This window comes from Calidris pugnax, unplaced genomic scaffold, assembly GCF_001431845.1.
Source record: "Calidris pugnax isolate Ruff unplaced genomic scaffold, ASM143184v1 scaffold14, whole genome shotgun sequence".
Taxonomy (NCBI): Eukaryota; Metazoa; Chordata; class Aves; order Charadriiformes; family Scolopacidae; genus Calidris; species Calidris pugnax.
In genome coordinates, this window is record NW_015090793.1 from 12,220,779 (window position 1) to 12,241,866 (window position 21,088).

General features: G+C 42.6%; 1 protein-coding gene across 1 annotated transcript in view; it reads right to left on the reverse strand.

Annotated features, from left to right (window-relative positions):
• SMOX (spermine oxidase) overlaps window positions 1-21,088 on the reverse strand; it is a 53,498-nt gene that overhangs the window by 13,295 nt on the left and 19,115 nt on the right. The window contains exons 2-3 of the mRNA XM_014936096.1: window positions 10,770-11,004; window positions 6,202-6,428 (exon numbers count right to left, since the gene is read on the reverse strand). Of these exons, the coding sequence (XP_014791582.1) occupies window positions 6,202-6,428; window positions 10,770-10,977 (435 nt within the window). The 5' untranslated portion in view covers window positions 10,978-11,004. The remainder of the gene's footprint in view (window positions 1-6,201; window positions 6,429-10,769; window positions 11,005-21,088) is intronic.

Consider the following 21,088-nt stretch of genomic DNA (forward strand, 5'->3'; position numbering starts at 1 on the left):
CCAACGTTAAAAGCTCTTTGGCAACATCCCACAGTTCTCAGGTCCGCTGATTTCTGAGGCCCAAACCACTTCCTGCAAGTACAAGCTGCATAGACCTTGCGTCAGCATAATGCAGCTCAGCTTTCGTAAGCCTATTCCACACCATAAGCAGATAATGCATTCACAAGACAAGTAAAGCTGTGTCAAAACCCAGCTACCATTTGGCCAAAAGGACAAGCAAACCATGGGTACATTTTTATTAACCATTATATTCTCCATTGCCTAACAGAGAAAAGAGCAGAAATGCACAGTGCTCTGTGCTGCAAACATGAAGTCCTTCCTATATATGTCACCCCATCGATCAGACAGCAGGTAAGTATAATCATCATCATCAGGATTCATTATTTTTTTTCTCAGAATCCCTGTTATTGCCTTGCTTTTGTCTTCTTGGGGGTGCTGAACTATCCGATAAAGAACAGAAGGCAAAGCTGTTGTAGGAAAGAAGCAAGAGGAGAAACAACAGCAAGTCCCCCAATTAATAGATACATTGTCTTAATAAAAGAATCAAGACATTGCTTAAAGTGTATTCTTTAATGTTCACATGCAGCAAATACATTCTGTATAAGAAACTATGGAAAAGGTTCACTAGAAGTCTTGTTTAAGGTACACTTCTAACAAAGTAGGAGCAGAATTGCAGTGGCTGGAGTTGGAGTTAATTCAGCTTTGCTTCCTTAAGTGGGAAGCTCCCCATAATAACAGAAAGCATCACCATGCCTCTGGGACCACCTCTGAAGTCACTGTGAACAGGCATTTGTGAGATTTAAAAACACTTTCGCCTTCAACCATTTCATCATGACGCGATGACAGAAGGGTTCCTGAGAGTTCATGTGGGCTTTATTTCAAAGAGCCTGGTGAAATGTAGCATCAAGAGCCGCCTGAAGGATCCTGCTGATTTTCAAATTAACCCTACAAAATATCCATGCATCCAAACTGAAAGCACTGTGCCCATCAGCAAGGAAAGCAACACCATATACAGTCCAGACTAATCTCCCTTTTCTATTACCACAGACCTGATATATCAAGTACATCAGCCCAAGCAAAAGACGCAGAACATCTCAAGTGACCCTTCTAAGCAGATTTCCATCCCTAATTCTGAGAAGTTTAGATACAATCCTGCAGGGAAATAGATCTGAAGGTCAGAAATTAAAAGAAGTTAATATAATGGCCGTAATTCTAAAAAGGCTTCACCTCATCTTACATATTGTGTCTTCTTTCTGACCAGCTTTGGGGCATCTCACAATTGGGGTGTCCGCAGGGAACGTGGTTTCCATCAGAGATGTGCTCTGTTACCTACAGGCTTCCACCTACACGTGTTTACTACATACGTGCTCCTCCACCACAGGAAGAGGCAGTCTCTTAGGAAGAACAAATCTAAATAAAGAAGTTTCTCAGCACAGAAGGAGGTCAGGAAAGCACATCCCAATCCATGCTCCTTCCTGTCAGTGCCGGTGACAATCCGTAGCATTGTCTTTTTCTTACTTGGCTTAAAAACTGTAGTGACTTAATCCCCGGTCAGTAAAAAAACCTCGATGGAGATAGGTCCATGCTGTTACCAAGCCAGACATCTGTCAGTGCAATAGAGGGGCAGGGAGGGAACGGTGACTCTCAGTGGCCCTTTGGTCCTGCTTTCTACGATAACACGAGGCAAGGCACTGGAGCTTAATTGGGGATGGCACCAAGCCCAGCACAGGGTGGGGGTGAGAAGGGTGGAAAACTTTGTCATTCTTTGGCTGCATCCTTCCCCCAGAAGCTGTGCAGCACACAGGAGAAAGCTGACAGATAACAAGGCCATTAATTAGCTGATTGTTAAAGGGAGGGTTCCTGTGAAGCAGGTCTTTAGGGACCACATCCTTACTGAAAACCCTAAGTAAAAATAGGCATTTTTTCTAAATCAGGCTGGCTGATGGACTGTGAAATTCTTGGGCAGGCAAAACAGTGTGATTTTTCACCTGCATTTAACTTGTCAAGTTCATGTTCTCCCTCTCTCCCTTCACAAATACCTGGGAGCTGGCTTTAAAACCTTTTTGTAGAGGGAAATGAGGATTTAGCAGGGATGGAAGAGCAACTCTGAGATGGGTTGTCCTTATTCACATTTTCCCAGCAGTTACACACACACAGAGACACTGAAGCTGCAGACTTTACCCTTGAAGGTCACACTCCTGACCCTTTTCTTAAAGGGTCATGAAGATTACCCCCAGCCCTAATTCCCTCAATTATCCTAGCAGGAGTGACGAGGAAGGCAGGAAGATGATGAATACGTGGCACAGACATCACATCCTGGGGAACCTTCTAGTGCTGGTGCCCCTTTCCTTTGAGGGACTGATCAAATGGACTGATGATGACCCTGAGGAGAAGGACAGTCTTAAAACCAGCAGTGGCTGGAGGGCTGTCCTGCCAATAGCAGGGTCAATGCCCCTTTCTCACAGTGCATCACTTGGCAATGCGTGGTTGGAAATCCAGGTAGTGGCTCTGCAGGACTGGAGACCTTCATCACAAGCATTGCTCAGTTTTCTAGTGCTCTCAGAGAGGATGACTCGGGTCACCTCGGTCACAAACTCACGATCAGTCTTGACTGACTTCAGTGCAGTGAAACAGCCTCTCAGTTAGGATAGTCTCTCATACGTAACTTTCTGCTACAGAAACAAAGAGCTGAGCAATCTTACTGCTTGGCTTCCTTGTAACCAAATAAAGGCTTCTGTGAGGCATCCCTACAGCTATTAAAAATTCAGGCTACTGCAAACAAAAAGAAGCAAAACTTGTATTGAAGTAGAAGAAGCCAGCCAAAAAAGATTGGATAAATGCCTGGAAAAAGCGTAAAGACTTTCCAAATGAACTAGTGAGGCGAAGCTCTGGAGGTACTGGGGTGCCTTGCCTTTCCCACCAGGAAAATTCAGCACACAGAGGAGAAAGCTAGGCTCTAGCTTCAATGACTCCATGTACCCAAGTGAAATAGCCCCCCAACACTTTGCATTCACTAGAATTTGGTGTCCAGATGACAAGGTAACTGGGACTGGGGAGATGCAGATGGAGAAGCAGAGCTGAAGGCGTATGCTGGAGCCCAAGCACATGGCAGCAGCTGCAAGCAGAGAAGGGCAGTGTGTGAGCCCACAGGAAGCCTGCCAGCTGGGCAGGGGAGGGCAGGCAGTTGACACTGTGACAAACTTAGCCCTGTTCATTCAGGACTACATTTTCCACTGTTAATGCCAGTGCTCCGACCTGATTAAGCTTTGCATCCATTATGTGGTTGCTGGTTGTTTTGGGGGTTTTTTCCTTTTCAAGTCAGGACAGCATGTGTCACAGCCTTTGCTACCTCAGCCTCTTCTAAAGGGGGAGATACGGCCTGAGAGATGAGAGAACATGATGGTGGGATTGCTAACAGCAGGCTGCCCCAAGACTCTGAGAAGGGTCTGGGACCTTCTACAAGGCAAGGGAAGAGCCTGATCTCAGGATCTGGTGATCTGTAAGATGGCTTTTTAATCTGGACAACTTCAAAAGGTTTTAACAAAACCTCTCAAAAAAACTGCCTCCTCAAAAAAAAAAAAACACAAAAAAACAGAGATGCAGAACTGAAGATCAAATTCCTACTGTTCCTCCCCAGCGCCCATTTCATCACCAGTTAAAGCAAGAGAGAATTGGCAAGCCAGGAGGAAAAAAAATTATGGTAAGGGAGGAAAGAAAAATAAAACATAATAGTAAAAAAAACCCCAAAGAACCAGAAATGCAGCAGGCTGACTCAGCATGTGTGAACAGAAACATTCTTTGCACCTTATGCCAGAGGAAAAGATCCCCAGCTCCACATGCCACATACTCCTGAATGCAAGTGCACCGGGGCACTTACACTTCATACACTCTTTAACTGGAGATTTTCAGGAGACTGTGGAGCTCACCTTAATTCCCACCTTTTCTCAGCAGCGCAGGGAAGAAGAGTCAGCTGTCTTAAATCACTAAAGAGTATCCAATCTGACACCCCAAAGAAGCTGGAACAAAAGCTCAGCAAAACCATGAGCTGCCCCCCCAAAAATTCCAGCACACTTTGAAGGAAGACAGAGAAAGCACCTCCCCAGCAACAGCAATTAAGATGTTGGCTGATGTCCTCTTCTTGGCTTAAGCTGTCTCTTACATATTTTTTTATTGCAAAGAGTAGCTGTAGACATTTTTACAATCCATAAATGTGAAAGCCTTTTCTGTCTCCTAGCGATAAAGATATCCTGTGGCAACGATAAGCTAATTATGTGTTGCGTAAAGAAGATTAACTTTTAATGTGTTGTTCTCTCATGTCACTGTCTGCCCCCTCTCTCTTGCTTTAAAAGGAAGGGTAGATTTACCAAATTAATAATTTCTAAAACACTGGCACCTTGTTATACCCTTTATCTTATCGGCTGTATCTCAGAGCTAAGCAGCTCTCATCTTTGCATACTCTTCTCATTTCAGAGTCTGCCGGCTCCTGACACTCTCCCTTTGCTGGAGATTTTCCTATCATCTTTGAGACAGGATGATTGCTGAGCACTGCATGCAGTTTGGCAGTGTTCCATTTACATAAATAATGCTGCTCACTGCAGTATTTTCACTTACTCCCTCTCTCTTTTCTAGTTTTAGTTGCTGTTAATTTGCTCCACACGGATCTCACCTTTCTTTTTTCCTGGCTGGCTCTGGTTCCATTTTCAATCAAGCAATATGAAAAAGCTGTTCAGATGAATTATCTCCACCTGCATTTGTGCAAGAATTCCCTCCCTTCCACGGGTTGCTAAATTCCTTCCCTAATGAAGTTTCTTTGGAATTTCTACTACTCCTCTCTAAAACTGAAATGATTTTATGCCATCTCACCACAGATTCCAGTTCAGAACCCCAGGATGGTGTCAAAAGTCTTTTAAATAAAAAAAAAAATTAAAAAAATCCCCATTTCCGCTCCCCATTCAATTCTTGATAATTCTTTACAGGGTACAGTAACTTTTCTCTTGGTGGCTTTCTTAATGCTCATGAACATAAAGTATGCAAGAGTAACCTGAATCTACTGTGTGTTTAGCCAAGCGTGAAATACTGGTGAAGCTCACTGTCAGACGAAAATATGAAGTTTTTACATGGCTACAGCCTGGTAAAAATTATAAATTTTTGCTCCACTTTATATAACCCACTAAGAGATCACATTACCTGGAGGACCTGACCCCCAAAAATGCACTTCATAAGTGACATTAAAAATAATGTGGGAAATAATTCTAATTAGCTTTGACAATCCTACCTCTTTCCCTTCACTCTACCTAAGGCCAAGTCTTCCCACTGGAAGCAAATAGAACTAATACCAATCTTTCATATATGTTCAACACACAAATTAATACAAAACAACATTTTCCCTCTGAAAGACACTAGGATAGCAGCAGCAGTGCCAAGCTACATGAAAGTAAATTTGGCCCTCTTTGTATAACAATGGCTTATTGCTTTTTAGCAGACATTAATCTTTCCACTAAACATGCGTTTTCATTTCCATCTTGCAGGCTTCTATTTAGTATTTTTAGGTTCTGCTTCTGTAGTTGTTTCGGTTTTTTTTTTTCTTTTTGGCTCTTCTGTCTCATACTGAAGCCCTCACCTACACTGAGCTGAGGAGGATGTCACTGAACATTGATAAAAAGAAATTAAAATAACCTTAAACTGAAGTTTACACTGGTCTGAATTTACCAGAAAAGATGTTCCTTTCCTTCTGATACAAGAAAACTGCCAATTCCTACGATACTGCGCTGACTTTGGCATACTACACAGCACACTATGGTATTTATAACATCAATAAAAAGTCACAGGGCTACAATATTTAGCTGGTTGTTGCTAAGGTTTTGCATTGTACTTTGTTTAGTAATTTGATCCCTCCTCTACTCTTTTAATTAAGTAACAACTTTCTCCAGCAAATGGCTAGATCTCCCCAGCAATAGCTGCTGGAAGTGATTAAATTGATGACAAATGTGGAAAGATTGTTCTTACTAATAACAGTGAGTTAATCCCACATCAGGGACAAATGGGGTACAGTTAAGCAGATGACAGCAAACCATGTGTTGACTTTTTGCAAAGAAATTATTGGTTTTCTACCTTTGTCCAGTACCCGGAACATTGTAACTGTTAAGGGGATCTCACCGTTTCAGGCAAATATACAACCTGTCAAAGGAGCTGAATACCAACCTCGTTGTATAAATCACTGAATTCTTCAACCACATCTTTCGGAATCCTTTGCCCATTGTTGGTAAGATGATAAGCCACCCCATTCTTGGAGTAAAGACTGATCCGTCCAACACTTCTCTCACCATCAGTAGTCTCTTCAAGTAAACCATTGTCTTCTGCTAGATGATAGACTGGGTTTCCATGTGAACCATGAATCCACGTAGCTCCCAGTTCAAAGGTGGCGTGCCCTGCAGGAGAGTAAACCAAGCAAACTAGTTATTGAAGCCCATTCTCCTGAAAGCTTGTCCTACTCAACCCGAAATAAAATTCACATGTGCAAAAGCAGAACAATTGCCCAAGGACAACACATGTTTGAATGTCACTTAAGAAGCTTTCTCTGTTAGACAAGGGCAATGCCAGGTGTTCTTCAAACCTGTCCTTCAGGATACAAGCTTTAAATAGTGCTAGAAGGATGGGATGTTTCCGTAAAAGATACATCACAGTGACACACCTCTGATACTTGAGGCAAATTTCAGAATCTTCCACGTTTCCAGTTCTTAACACAGTTGTTGCTAGTTACTCTGTCCTTGCTACTTGGCCTTTCTAAATCATCTTCTCTAAACCTGCACTTCAGAACATGACCAGAAAGCAGAGTACGTACTGCTCATGCTGCAGCAGAAGCCGTGCACTAGTGAAGGGGGTGTGGAAAAGAGCGTAAGAAGCTACTATTGCAAAATGGACATATAAGGATACTTACATAAATATTATAGTTGTAGGGAAAGAATAGAGTACCTAAAGACTTCAAATATCCATTGCAGTCAAGAAGAGGGGGTGGATACCCAGACACAGGAAAAAAAGCATCTACAGCAGGGAGATGCAGGAAAATTTGGATTGCTCTGGGATGGCAACATTGGCCTGCACACCTTATCTTGTCCCGTGATTAAAAATGCATGTTATTTACAAACGTACCTCAGATTAACTGCAATACAAAAATGCATTTCCACTCCCTAAATGAGTAAATGGGTTATATTTTACTATTTAGGCCTTTGAAAATTTAAATCAGTTTTTTTAAAAAAGTTGCACTGTCAGATTAAACACAAAGAGTTTGGTCAGCCCCACTCTCTCCCTTCCTTACAGCTAACAGGGTGTGCACCAGGGCTGTGACCTTCTCCTATGCCAGCGCTGCCACAACTGGGCCGATACCACAGGGAGATGTTCAGCAGCTGAAAGGAGGTGCTAAAAATAAGCTTGGGTCACGTCCTCCACCCACATTTTTACAGATTCTCAGAAGTCCAAACCTAACCATTTTAAAGCCTGACAAAGCTGTGCTCTCCCAGCGCCCCAGCCAACACCACACTGTGCAGCTCGCTCTGCAGAGGTGTGTGAATGCCTGATTAAGTGGGATGTTTAATAGGATCCTGCTTGATGAAGACAGGATTGTGCAGTTACCAGTCATCATATACTGTTTAACATGTAAATATATGCTCAGACAGAAAGACACTGCAGCACTATGCTATAATGCAGTCAAGCTTAACAGGTGAAAGCTCCAGGAAACGCTGCTCTCTGGCTGAGACTTTGCCTCCAAGGCAAGCTCCACATATCTTGTTTTTCAAGCAGACAACCACCTCACCGCTAAGGAGCATGTTGATTGCCCTTCAAAATACGCATTACAGGACTTGAGAGCACAAGATTTCTACGTGTACCTAAAACAAAGCATGTGCTACAGAGTGTGCTGCATCAAGTCACTAACGTGTGAATATTTAAGGTGCCACAAACTGCAACACGCTCCCAGAGCACCCAGCCTAGCGGAAATGACTGCTCTACATTGGCAGCCAAAGGTACAAAGCTCATAAATATTACATGTGGCAGTCACCTTGTTAATGCAATCCTCCTGCGAGTCATCACATGCCAGATCAGCAGCAGGAATATTCCCTGCTGCTTTATGTCAGGAGCTTGCTCTCTGCTGCACTAACAATCCTCCTGTATATAGCTCTTATTTATAGGGCACCTCATCTTTGAAATAAAAAAAAAATATGCCAGTAGATCCCACTGTATTGGTGCTCAGTAACAATTAGGATGTGTTCTGAACTCTCCTGTTTTCAGTAGCTGCGTGGAATATAACCAAATGCCAACAATAAAAAAATATAGTAATTCTTGCCTATAATACTTAAACTCACTGTCATCACTCCCAAGCATATAAGCCAGTTGTTACCTAGTGTTAAGTTATATAGAATCATACATTATTTAAAGTGTAAAATTAAATAACATCTTTTTTTAAACAGAGATAGCTAATTTACTTTCAGGACCTTAAAAGATTTTAGTTTCAGTAGTATTCTACTTTGAACGAATCGTCCAATACATGAAAAATAGAATAAAATCTGCTTCCTATTCTGTGAATATAATTATTGAGACACAAGCAGCAGTCCAAACATACCATACCAGCAATTTTCCAAAGAAATGCACAGATTGTGTATCAAGCCTTCTGAATACACACGGGAACTGTCACATTTCCCTTTGCAGCCCTGACTATTTCTTGGGCATCCTGTTGTGTTGTATCTGCAGTTGGAGATGATGTACAATGAAACACACTTATGATCCACAAACACACAAACTCTCTGCCTCATCTGTGCTAGGGATGATGAATCAAACCTCCAAAAATCCAAGTTATTCCCTTGCACTGAGTAGCAACACACTCAATGCAGCTGAAGGAAAATACATAGCAGGATCTTTAGTCAAAGATTCCCTGCAGACAGGGAAACAGCCAGAGAAGTTTAACATTTAACAAGCAGATTTAACATTTAGAGAAGCAGATCAAAGTGGTCATATGTTACAGACCCAGAAGAAGCACTTCTGCAATTTTGTTTTTGTAAGCTTTAGCCAGTTCTGAGCAATGAGCTGGTCTTGAATGCCCCAGGTGCATTTTTGCTGCTTCAGGCAGTACAGCCCAGGATCATGCTACCCTTTTGCCTTTGTACCAAGAATGTGAAGATTCTGAGTATGTGCCACTTCTGAAGATTTCACCACCCAACAGAACTCCAAAATTGTTTGGAGCTAAGGGCATGTGAATCTGCAAAGCACACTAGAGACCAGAACATGGATCCACCTTGGGGAAAAAACTGGAGTCCATACCCACACAGTGTAACACTGATAGCTTGCAGAAGATAAAAGACAAAGATTGTGTAGTTTTAAGAAAAGTATTAAAAGATCAGGACTTTGGAATCCAGTTCTCTGCTCTGCAAATAACAGTTACATCTACAAACTGCAAGATCTCCACTGGACTGAAAAGCCTGCTCTTCTCTCATGTTAATTAAGAAGAATTAATGAACATGAGGTAGATTCCCAGCAAAGATATAAGTAACCAGTGAAGGTGTCCAAAGGTGACAGAATTGGTCTCAATACTAGTAAAACAAAACTATTTCCCAGGTGCGCTGACAAAATTATGTACTGCTCCCTGAAGATTTCAGGTCTTTAAGACTTCCCTCCTTTCACAGACATGATCCAGGATATTTTTAATACAGTGTATTGTGAGTAAAGGACACACTTCCCATTCTATCCTCTATGCCAAGTCTCAGCAGAACGTAAAGTGCCCTAGTCAAACCCTGGAGATTAGATTTGTCCGACTGCCTTTTCATTCATTTCCCTTCTGCAAGTTCATAGGACACTGCTGCTTATTTACTATGGCAAGTTTATCAAGCAAAATGTAGTAAGTGATGTAAGCACCTGACGAATAAGAAGAAAGGAGGGCAGCAAGTTAATTGAACTCAGGAAGGCAAGTCAGTAAAAATGAAGAGCTTTTTATCTCCTGCAGAGAGGAGACAGGCAATGCCCTTCTAGATTCCAGGGAAAGTGTTGTTGACTACTGTGCTGCAAAGGGCAACGTTTGTTCCAGTAGTTTTGTATTTAGAGATTTTACAAGCCCTTCCAGTTGACACAGGAGCTGCTTTTTTTTTCTTATTTTATTTTTATTTTTAACACCAAGAAAGGAAGCCACAGAGGTAGGAAAGCTGCAAATCAGGATGAAAGGACACATTGAAGAGGTTTTTCCAGTAGCCTGATTCACAGAGGGTAGTGCCCTACACAGTAAATTAGTTATAACGAAATGAATGGGGCTATTTGTGAAAACAGAATAGCTTGGAGCTTGCCCCTTCGCAAGTCGTGTAAGTCACTAAGAAACAGCCCTTCACTAGCCAGGAGATTTACTGACTGCTCCTAGCCTAGAGTCAAGCTTGAAAACTTTGGTGGGAACTGTCCTGACAATTATTTACCCACAGATCGCTTCTCACAGATCTGCTACAGAGTTCTCCCTGTAGAAGTGAAAACAATCACGAGGTCTTTATTTTATAGAAACGTGGTTTTGGAGCAGCTGTCCCTCAAAAGAGATGCACAAAATAGCTCAGATTCACCCACCCATCCCGAGAGGAGCCCAAGGATTTACGTTCCCTGACAAAATCACTTCAAATAACCTTTTGCATGTGCACAATAACTGAAAAAGCAGATTTACAAGGTCAAATTAACCTAATGACAGCACGAAGTCAGGCTAGCAGAATAAAGCAAGCCCAATGCATGAGTCCCAAAAATGCTGCTCTTACCGAGTTTCACACTTTGCACGCGGCCTCCGATTCGGTCAGTCGCCTCAAGGATAGTTACATCCGTGAAACCGCTTTCCAAGAGCGCTTTGGCCGCCGAGAGCCCTGCAAGCCCAGCACCAATAACTACTATTCGAGGCTGTCGCTTTCTCCGGAGGCCACTACTAAGAGGATCATCCGTGCTGTCTGCAGATATTTCACAACTTTGCATGCCGTCCAAGCTCTCTTTCTAAGGAACCTATGGAAAAAGCAAACAAGTGTGTTCAGGGAACTCGGCTCAAACTTATCCTCTGCAGTTAAAAATCCTAAGGAAATCTATTTTAAAAAAAAAAAAAAAAAAAGAGAGAAATCCAGCAGGAAAGAAAGGTAACTGGTGAACTAGACCCAGCGTTCAAAATGGGATGCATAAGAAGGACAACTGAGGTCAAATTGGGATGCAACAACTTTTTAGCCTGGAGCACCAGTACTGGAAACTCCAGAAATCTCCACCCTCTTGTACCATGTAGACTATTTCCTGAGAAGTCAAAGGATTTTCAAACTCCCGTATCTTTATATAACCTCTAAAAGTGGCAATTTTGTGGTAAAGACTTTTAAAAAAAAAAAAAAAAAAAAAAAAAAAAAAAAAAAAACCACATCCCGCGTACAATCAACATCTTTAGTGTCCTCAGATTTCACAGGAATTTTAAGAGTAATTTAAATATTCAAAAAAAAAAAAAAAAAAAAAGAAAAAAGAAGAAGAAAACCACATGCCCAGTGCCAACAAGCTCCACAACACAACGATGAAGCTTCACTTTGCTTCTGTGGCAACCACAAAGCATAAGCTTCAGATCATATAACTATGGGACTAGGTAAAAAGGATTTAGTTCAAAGCACAGAGATCAGATATCAAACCAATCAGTGCAGAACTGGTACAGACAGAAAAATGTTTCAACTGATGAAAGCCAACAAGGGCCAGTTGAGAAATTCACAGCCACATGATGCAGGCCCTGGAGCCAACACTGTCCTGCCACATGAGGATCAGCCTCAGTCTTTGATGAAAAGAGGTTCAAACCCATACCAGTCTTGACTAGCCCAATTCTACCTCCACCTCTACCCAAGGCATCCAACTGCTTCTCCAAGCAGTATCCTATTTTTCTCCTAGAAGCCATCTTTTTAAGTGCGCATACTCCTAGTTCTTGGGTCCCACCACCTTATTTAAATACACAGCCTGAGTCCATAGTTAAGGTTGAGTCCTAATCAGTGATCACCAATGTAGGATGTCTTTATAGATGAATATCAATGTCTAGTCATCTGGTTCTGGGTAGGTTTGTACCTGCCTTCATGATCATGAAGAACAGGGTACAGAGACCCATACTCCACCAGGCCCAGATGACATCAGTCCTGACTTTGGATAAACACTCAGCCCGGGATTCATCAGCTCTTGAGTCAGCTGGTGCCCAATGATCTGGACAAAGCACACACATGATTCCTAGCCCCACCATCCCAAGGCTTATTGAATGCAGCAAAATCCAAGGAACTCATATGCTGCCTCTGCCTGTTACCCAAGCTGCTGGATGCTCCTTCTGAGCTCTTCCCTAGTTTTCCCAACACTTGGCCAGTGTCAGAGACTCCTGTATATCTCTTGCACCACCAGGAGAAGAATCAAACCTTTGTGCTTAAGAAGCTGCTGGACTAATGCAGTACACAATCATGTGTACTAATGAAAGGCAAAGCAATAGCAGTTTCATTTGGACAGGTTCTTAAAGCGTTTATGTATATTAATCAAGCATCTTCTGCTCTCTGTAACAGAGGAGACACCAGACTATAGTCAGTAGTGATTTAAGCAACGGTAAAAAGAGTAGAGTGGTCCTGCTAAAGCTCTTGACAACTATTTTGAAAGTGTTTAGTTTCAACCAGAACAATTTTGGCTCAATCCACCCTACCTGGGCATACCTGCAAGAGAGATCAGCAGAGTGCCTACAACAAACTCTGCTTATGCCAATCCAGCTTGGTCCAACTGCCACTGAACAATAGAACAGGGGACATTAGCATGGTTGCAGTCAAAGCTGGCTCAAAAACTTCTACCTGCAATTACATCCATCATATCACTGTTTTCATCTCCTGACCAACAGGTCTCAGCTAGCAGCTATTTGTCATAGAGAGCCAGAGACCACTGTTGGGAGAGTTATTTCCAGGCTGAAGTCAAGCATGTCAAGCATCCAATGCTTTCTAGTCCATGGTGAAAGAGTCACGAATCATGGCCATTTGACAAGCGGAAAAGCTGTGAGCAGCCAAAACCAGGCTGTTACTTCTGTTAATAAGCTGAGTTACTTCTGAACAAGCTGGATTCAAAACCAGTATGCAACAGTTTGAAGAAGCAGAAGTGAATGATTTCTTCCCTGGTCCCACAAGAAACAGTAAAGATCTAGAGCAGGCAGGGAAGAGGAAGATGCATAGCTCCTTCCCTACACTAGCTGGTGAGGTGGGTCATTTCCAGCTGTAGACACTTTAGGACTTGTCTCTACCCAGCTTTGATGCCGATTCATTTCTCCTGTAGACTTTCCTCATCTGGGAGAGCAGTGGGTTTTCTTCTAGCTTTTTATCTTAATCCACTCTGAAAGTGGATTTTCAGAATGGTTTAAGATAAGCAGGAATATGGCACTCCAGGTATGGAGGGCCTCCCTCAGAAGTTAGTCAGGAACGGCTTCATGATATGAAGGCTAAATCCTCACCAGTCAGAAGCTGATAGGAAAGATGAGACCACTCCTCAACAGACTCACACAAACACACACCACAAACAGAGATGAGGGACAACATTCTAGTTAAAACCCAACTAAAAAAAAGGAAGCATCGCCTTTCTCTGTTTACCAGTACAGGGCAACAGGAAGGAGCTGGACTTCCTACAAAGAAATGTTTTTTCCACCATCTTCTCTTGAGGTCAAGTGAAGCCACTGCATTTCTTGGGCCCTGTCAGTCACTGGTCCTTTACCTCCCCTCCCAAGTATGCCAAGTTATTGGCTTTTAATCTGACAAGGTACGACATGAGATTTCTTTGGTTTCTTTTACGATGGGCCGTGAACAGTGGGATCTCTGTATTCAGAGCTTCAGGGTAGTCCACCACTGGGATATAAAGGGCAAAGCAGTACTGATATTAAAGGGTACATAAGAAATGCCACAGCAAGTTGTAATGAAGAGTCTGAGGTTGGTACAAAGAGGAATGACCCTCTTCTGGCAGAACCAGCTTCCAGCAGTGAGTCCAATAAGAACATTGTAAGGCAGAGCTAACGTTCACACCTCTGAGCGTAACAACAAGGGGAACTTCTCCCCATTCCATTTGCCAACTCCTTTTTGAATCCCTACACACTTGTGGCCTTCACAAAAATTTTGTGCTGAAGATCTCCACAGTCTATTAATCTTATGCAAACATTAATGTTCTTTTGGTGGTTTCAAAACCACTGCCAAATGAAAACTGAGGACATGCCCCAAAACCATGTTATAAGAAACACCAAAGTCACTCCCTGTTCATATGCACCTGGCTGCTACAGATCTTCATATATGATTCTATTCATCTCTTCATCAGGAGAAATAAATCACAATCTGGGGCTAGTCCTTCCTCATTTGTGAGCTACTATAAATCCACAGCTGAAATAACTCTTACTAGAAATGCCTTCAGGACTTATTGCAACCTGTAGGCATTCTATAACACTCTCCGCTTCCCATCCACTCTCCAGATGATACTTCAATGCATGTATCTTAATTGCTACAGTAAACATACATCTTTCCTGCCATCTACATTCCACAGAAATTGAACTGGTTTAGCTGAGTTCTTTTAGTACAGCATTCCTAATCCTGGCCTCGGCAAACTCATGTGAATTCTTCACATGAAAGCTTCAAGAAAATGTTTTCCCTTCCTGTTTCAGCATTTTAATACTGGATTAGGTGACCTGTCTAGACAGATGAGAAAATAACAGGGTATTTTGTGTGTACAGAATCCTGATTTAGAAACCAACCTTAATTAGCCAACAACCTTTACCGTACGATCCATCAGAGGAAGTCAATTAAAATTTAGCAAGAGCTTGTGCTTTCCAACCAAGATACACGCTCCACTGAAAGGTACAGACAACGTGAATATATGAATTCTTACTACACTTTATTTCAGTATCAATTATACACTCTGTCAGGCTCATAAGTAAGACAAGCACATAAAAACACAGTCTATTATGTGCAATGTTCTACCTACTTGCCAAGCCACTAGCCAAGGCTTAAGCCAGAGAATATTACTAGGTCCTGGGACACAAAGATAGTCTGGCTTTTTACTTTTTCTTCATTGCCAAAAAGGGTTGGGGTTTTTGTTGTTGTTAGGGGTGGGGTTTTTTTGTATTTTTGTGGTTTGTTTTTGTTTTTTTTAAATCGCAGGGTAAAAAGTGTTAGCTGTTCCACTGTGAATCTCTCTGAGGCTGTAATTTTACTTTGTGTTCATCTAACAGCATCGGTAGTACTAAATCATAGCTTGACTAACAGTAAAATTCCCCTTGCTTTGTCTTGCTTATAGCTTTCCCCTGAGACAGCTAACAGGCACACTCCACAATAAAATAAAGCTAAAAAAACCCCCACAAATACACATCTTCCTTCTCTTTTTAAAAATACAACTTTGATCCTCTTGCATTTTGAATGTCTCACTTATGGTATTTTAATCACTTCTTCCAGACTAGCTCCCTTTGCTCAGTCTCTATCGCTATTCTGACCTTGCCTCCCTAAGTGCCCCAACTTTCATTCATCCCTTCTCATTACTGTCCATTTTCTTCACCCAAAAGAAAAAAACAGCTTATAAAAAAAAAATCCCTAAAAACAACCCCACAAAAAAAAAATCCTGAGCTCAATTACTGTTTTCCAGCAAGCAAATCTTCACAAAAATATTTTCTCTCCGATAGGCATCATTCTACCAACCCAGAATCATGGGTTTCTATTCCTGGCATTTGTACCCTTCAATCCTATGAGCTCCCCATCCCTTCATCACTGCTGATCTTAGTTACGTACCCAGCCCACTGACTACTTCCAGGGAAATGATTCTTTTCATCTGCACAGAGGAGCCTTGTTAGCTTTCAGCAGGACTTCACACGAGAGCTACACTAGCAATAACTTAGAAATAATTCTGAACAGATTCTCGTGTTTCATCCTTTTAATAGGGATATATTCTGGACATAATCCCTTTAACACAGAGTGCCTTCTACTTACTTAAGTTACAATGATCCCACAGACAATGGCAACCTAGAAATAGCATGAACACAAATGTCACTATAGCCTTCTCTACCTTGAATCAAGCATCAATAGCATTAAAGTTCAGAGGTATGTCCACTTCATATTTTTTTTTTTTTTTCCTCATTTTGCCAGTGAAACCTTGTAGGTCACAGGGAAGAAGCCATAGAATTAAGGCAGTTCACAACCGCTCTCCTTATTACAACAATACTCTCTGATCAGGCTATTCTTCTAGGACCCTTAAGAAAAAGGTCACCAAGGCTCCAACAATTTAAAAATACAAAACCAAAATAAACAAAAACATTTCTCAAGGAAATCTGCTATTTTTAGCTTGCACAAATACGCCTGTGGCAGCACTGTCTTAGCTGTGATGACATAAAGACTTAGGCAAGGCAACGTACTGAAAACAAGGCTTGCGTGCCTAAAGGCTTGTCTGCTGGTTGGTTGGGGGTTTTTTTGCTGTGTTTGTTTTTTTCACTAGGATTGGTTAGTTTAAAAAAAAAAAGTGTCCTTCCTCTCCCTTTTTAACTTCATATCACACAGCAGGTTGTCTTGTACTCAGAAGCCACAGCTGTGAGCTCCCAGCATACCATAGACTACAATCATGGTCATCCCAGGTGGGACTCATCTCACCCCATTTCATCATCTGGGCGTCCAACTTGCATCTGCTGTCTGCAGCCTTTCAGGTGATGGAAGGGTAATCCCTCCTGCTGATCTTTGGCATACCTATCTTAGGAAGGACAGGCTGAAAGGAAGCTTACAGACCAGTGTAAAACAGTCATCCAACCTTTCTGAGCCCTCTCACATTAGCAGTTTGGCTAGGATCAGGAGTTTGCTTTGGAGTGACCTCAACACCTCCCCTTCCCATGCTTTCATTCATGCTGCGCCGTGGTATTGAAGCAGCCAAACAGCTTCACTCCTTGTGGATGAAACTAAACAAGAAGGTGCACTGCAGGACAGCCAAAATGCATCCCAACCACCAAGGGGCATTCACTGGGACAGAGCACAGCAAGTCCAACCTGAAGCCTCCAGGAACACACACTCACAGACACGGGGACGTCAGCACTAACTCTTTCACTCAACATATCACCTCGTATTACCATGGCACACTTACCGATCTAGAAATAACTTTCGAAATGTAAAATGAGGTTGAGAGGAACTCAACTGCCTCCAGAAGAGGCAGCCAGTGGTGACACTTCCACATGCTATTCTGAGACTGTACAAGGACCGATTTTCTTTCCTAACCAAACTATTCACCCGAATTTTTCAATCGTTCCATAGAGTGTTGAATTGACAGTCTTCACACTAACAACTGTAACAGCCAGTCTGGAGGTGAGAAAAGCAGTATCAACATAAACAAATCCCCTGCTGACCACACAGACCAAGCAGCTCCAGCATAATCCAACCAGAATCACTTTATTCTGTCTAGGTTTTTAACTGATGGGAATTAAGCATCATCAGAAACCTAAACAACAATATTGTGTGTGTCTGAAAGGAACTCAGACAAAAACAAAACTTTGTTTCAGTTGAAAGACTAAATGGAAACACAAGAAATAAACACACTATTTTATTATTATTTTAAGTGCAACTATTCAAGATACTATCAACACATGAAGGGGCACTACATACACATCTGTTTATAATGCAGGTCTGTCATCACAGTCTGAAAGCGTTTACAAACAGAGAATACTTGACACCAAAGGATTAATTCAATCTAAGCAGAGACAAAGCAAGATTGAGTAACCAAGCCCAGAAGCTAGAAAAAGTCAGAACAGAAACAAGATGTCTATTTTTAACAGTGACACTAATCAGCTGTTGAAATACTTTTCACTAAAGACAGAGAGTATATTGTTTGAAGCTTTTAAAACAGTATCTAATCTCTCATAGACATTTACACTCTGGTCCTACTGGAACACAGGGTTGTGGTGCTGGGAACGCTCCTGCCTATACGATGGAGATAGCCAGGACAGATGTTCAAGACAAAACTTTCTGGCCTTTGCTCCTCAGGAATCTACTGTCATGCACAACTGTATGTCTGTGACCACGTGCATCATTGCATGGTGTTGTAGAGACAGAGCAGGCATGCAGGTGGCTTCCAGCGATCCCTAAGGAATGACAATCAGTCACACAGGACACCCAGTGCAGGGTATCTCCTGCATCTCAGAAAACAATTTAAAAAAAAAAGCAACATTTTTTGATACAGAGTCTCAAAAGCCTTTTTGCAATAGATGTAATAATCTCTATTACTTGAAAGCACTATTAGCAGAGCCCATATGCAAAAGCTCCACAACAGAAACAGAATGACCACTTCTTTAGCAGATATAGAGACACTCCAGCATTTAGGCCATTAGCTCATTACGCAATCTAGCACTACTTGTACTGAGCAACTGCAATAACAAAATTTTCAATTATCATCTCTAATGCACCTTTTTTTTTTCCTAAACTGAGGGAGAAATGTTTGGAAGGATTATTCTAGTTAGAACAATTTTATCTCCTTTAACACCTTTCCAGGCTTCAAACTCAGGCTGTCCACTAAGCATAGGTCAGAATAGAGCAGATCAGCTTTGTGTCTACTCAGAAATATGAAGTGAAAAGACATCTCTGCTCTGGCCCCAGCACCGCCTGTCACCAGTGCCTCCCGTCACTGTTAGCTGTGGCTCTCCACAGTTCCTAGCACAACAAACAAGCATTTTGTAACTTCTCCCTTTTTTCCCTTTCATCAGCCTTCTCAATAGCAAACACATTAATCCTTACTGCCTGTTATTTCAAGATGCTCCTTCCAAGCTCTCCAGGCAGTAAACATGTCAAACTGGAAGATATGTCTCTTTTCTCCTTCTCCACATACCCTCCCTCCTTTTTAGTCCAGCAGGTTACACGCCAAACTTACTTACAATCCTTTTCAGAATCACCATTTACACCAGCACGGGTTAAGTACGGGCACCCTTTCAACAGAAGGCAGGAGCACTATTAATTGAACTTAAGTACTCCACGTCAGTCAGCTACGTGAGCGAAACAAGCCTGCTGTTATAACTGCCTTTGTATGGGAGTTGTGCAAACACCAACCCAGCGAGGTTGCGTCTGCAGCACAACAGGAGGTTTATTGCACACCTCGTTTACTCAGCTACCTGGAGAGCTGCAGGAGGAGAATTATGGTCCTCGGCCATCTACGTACATACCAGGGCCCTTCCCAAGCTCATAAACCTGTGTGACCAACAGCATACGCACCAGTGAGATCAAGGTTAACTTGTGTTATGCCTGCTCATGCTGGAAAGCCACATCTAGCTGGGCTGAAACCACCTGGAGAGTGGTGTTTCATCGTCATCCTCATGTTCAAAGCTTTATCCAATTTGGTATTTTAGTCTAAACAAGTGTGCTGTCCGGACGTGGGCAGCTGGAACACGTCACTCAGCCCCTGACCAGTCCTGCTGCCCTCTGCTGCAGGCAGCTGCCAGACATGGGCAGGCAGCAGGTCTTGGCAGAGGAGACACGTTCTGACAGCTCACAGAAATTGGAAGTGTTGGTCATAAGCAGCCCCTGAAAGGCCCTAGTCCAACCTCCATCTCCAAGCAGGACCATCACCATCACGGTCTGCTTGAATGCAGTGTTTTCCAGTGCTCAAAACAAGCAAGACAGATTCAAAATCCCCTGCTTTTCCCACCAGTGCAACTTCAGCCCCTTGCTCCTCATCACCACTTCACACCTGACCAGAGACAGGTGCTTTGCAGACCCTACATGGGACCACATGAACCTGAGTGAGCAATTCTTCCTTGCCCCAAGCAGGTTTTGAGTGAAGCATCTCCATCAACCCTGTGGCATCCTCTCTACTGCATCCCATACCATCAATGCCACCCATTTATCCTGTGCGCCTCACCTTTTCCCACCAGCCTTGGTCATGAAGAGATGACCATGCTCATGCCTCTCACCACAGTGATACAAGGAAGCCAGTGAGCTTTTCCAGAAAAACAAGCCAGAACTCCTACTGAAGATGAACAGCTCATGTCCTGCCTCACAACTCCACAGGCAGAAGCTGAAACAGAGCGGTTCAATTTCCAGAGAGCTGCTGGAGTTCACAGGGGTAGCTGTGAGAGACAAGCAAGTTGGAACTGAAGACAAATGCTGCCACTCACTAAAATTTCCCCATGTAAAAGCCCAAGCCATCATATGTGGCTTGAGGCACTGAAAAGGCTGCAGTCAGTAGTGTTGATCTTACATTAGCATCTACAAGCTCCATTTACAAATTACTGACCCACCCCAATGACTGACACACAGTGAATGCAGAGCTGGATCAGACATCAAGGAAGGAAACACATTAATAACACCCCACGTGTACTCTTAGACAGCAGCATGAACAAAACACTTCCCGTCTTACCCATATCCCAAACCTGTAGCCTTGCGCCCCAAACCTCCTCAGCATCAGTTTCTTTGAAGGCAGCAGAGACCTTCAGGCTGACTCTGTGCTCTTCTTCCTCTAGACGCATCCCAAAAGAGACAACTTACAGCAACAACCTTTGCCTGTCCAAACTCGGGTCTCCTCCAGCGTGAGAAGATGACCTTAGCTGGGCTGCTCAGCCTTTATTCTTGTAACAAACCACCACAAGCCTTATCTTCATTTACTCCCTTACTTCCAGAAATATCAGGTCCTTGCATCTCAGGAGACACAGAGATGGGGCCATACTAAATTGTTTCCTCTTCCCAAGCTAGGAAGAAGCCACACTTCTTCGATAAACATACAACAAAAAATGTACTCCTACTCCTAGCATGACTAGTGATGGTCTGTGGGACCTTGGACAAGCCCCTTCACCTGTGGCATATAAGGATGACCACCCAGAGCCACCTATGTAAAACTACTCCACTAGTTATGAACGAGAAGCAGCCCAAAGTTGCTAAATGTTAGACTTGAGACCATCAGACCTTATGCAGGTTACAGGCTCCAACAATGGCACCACTCTGTGGTCCTACACTGCTGGCCTAGAAAAGGAAGCAGAAATGTTTCAGTTCTTGAACAACAACAAAACACTGTTCTGAGAAACAATATTTTTCATAAGTATGATCCAAGAGAGCTGTCTCCTTTGCATCTTCCCACAGCT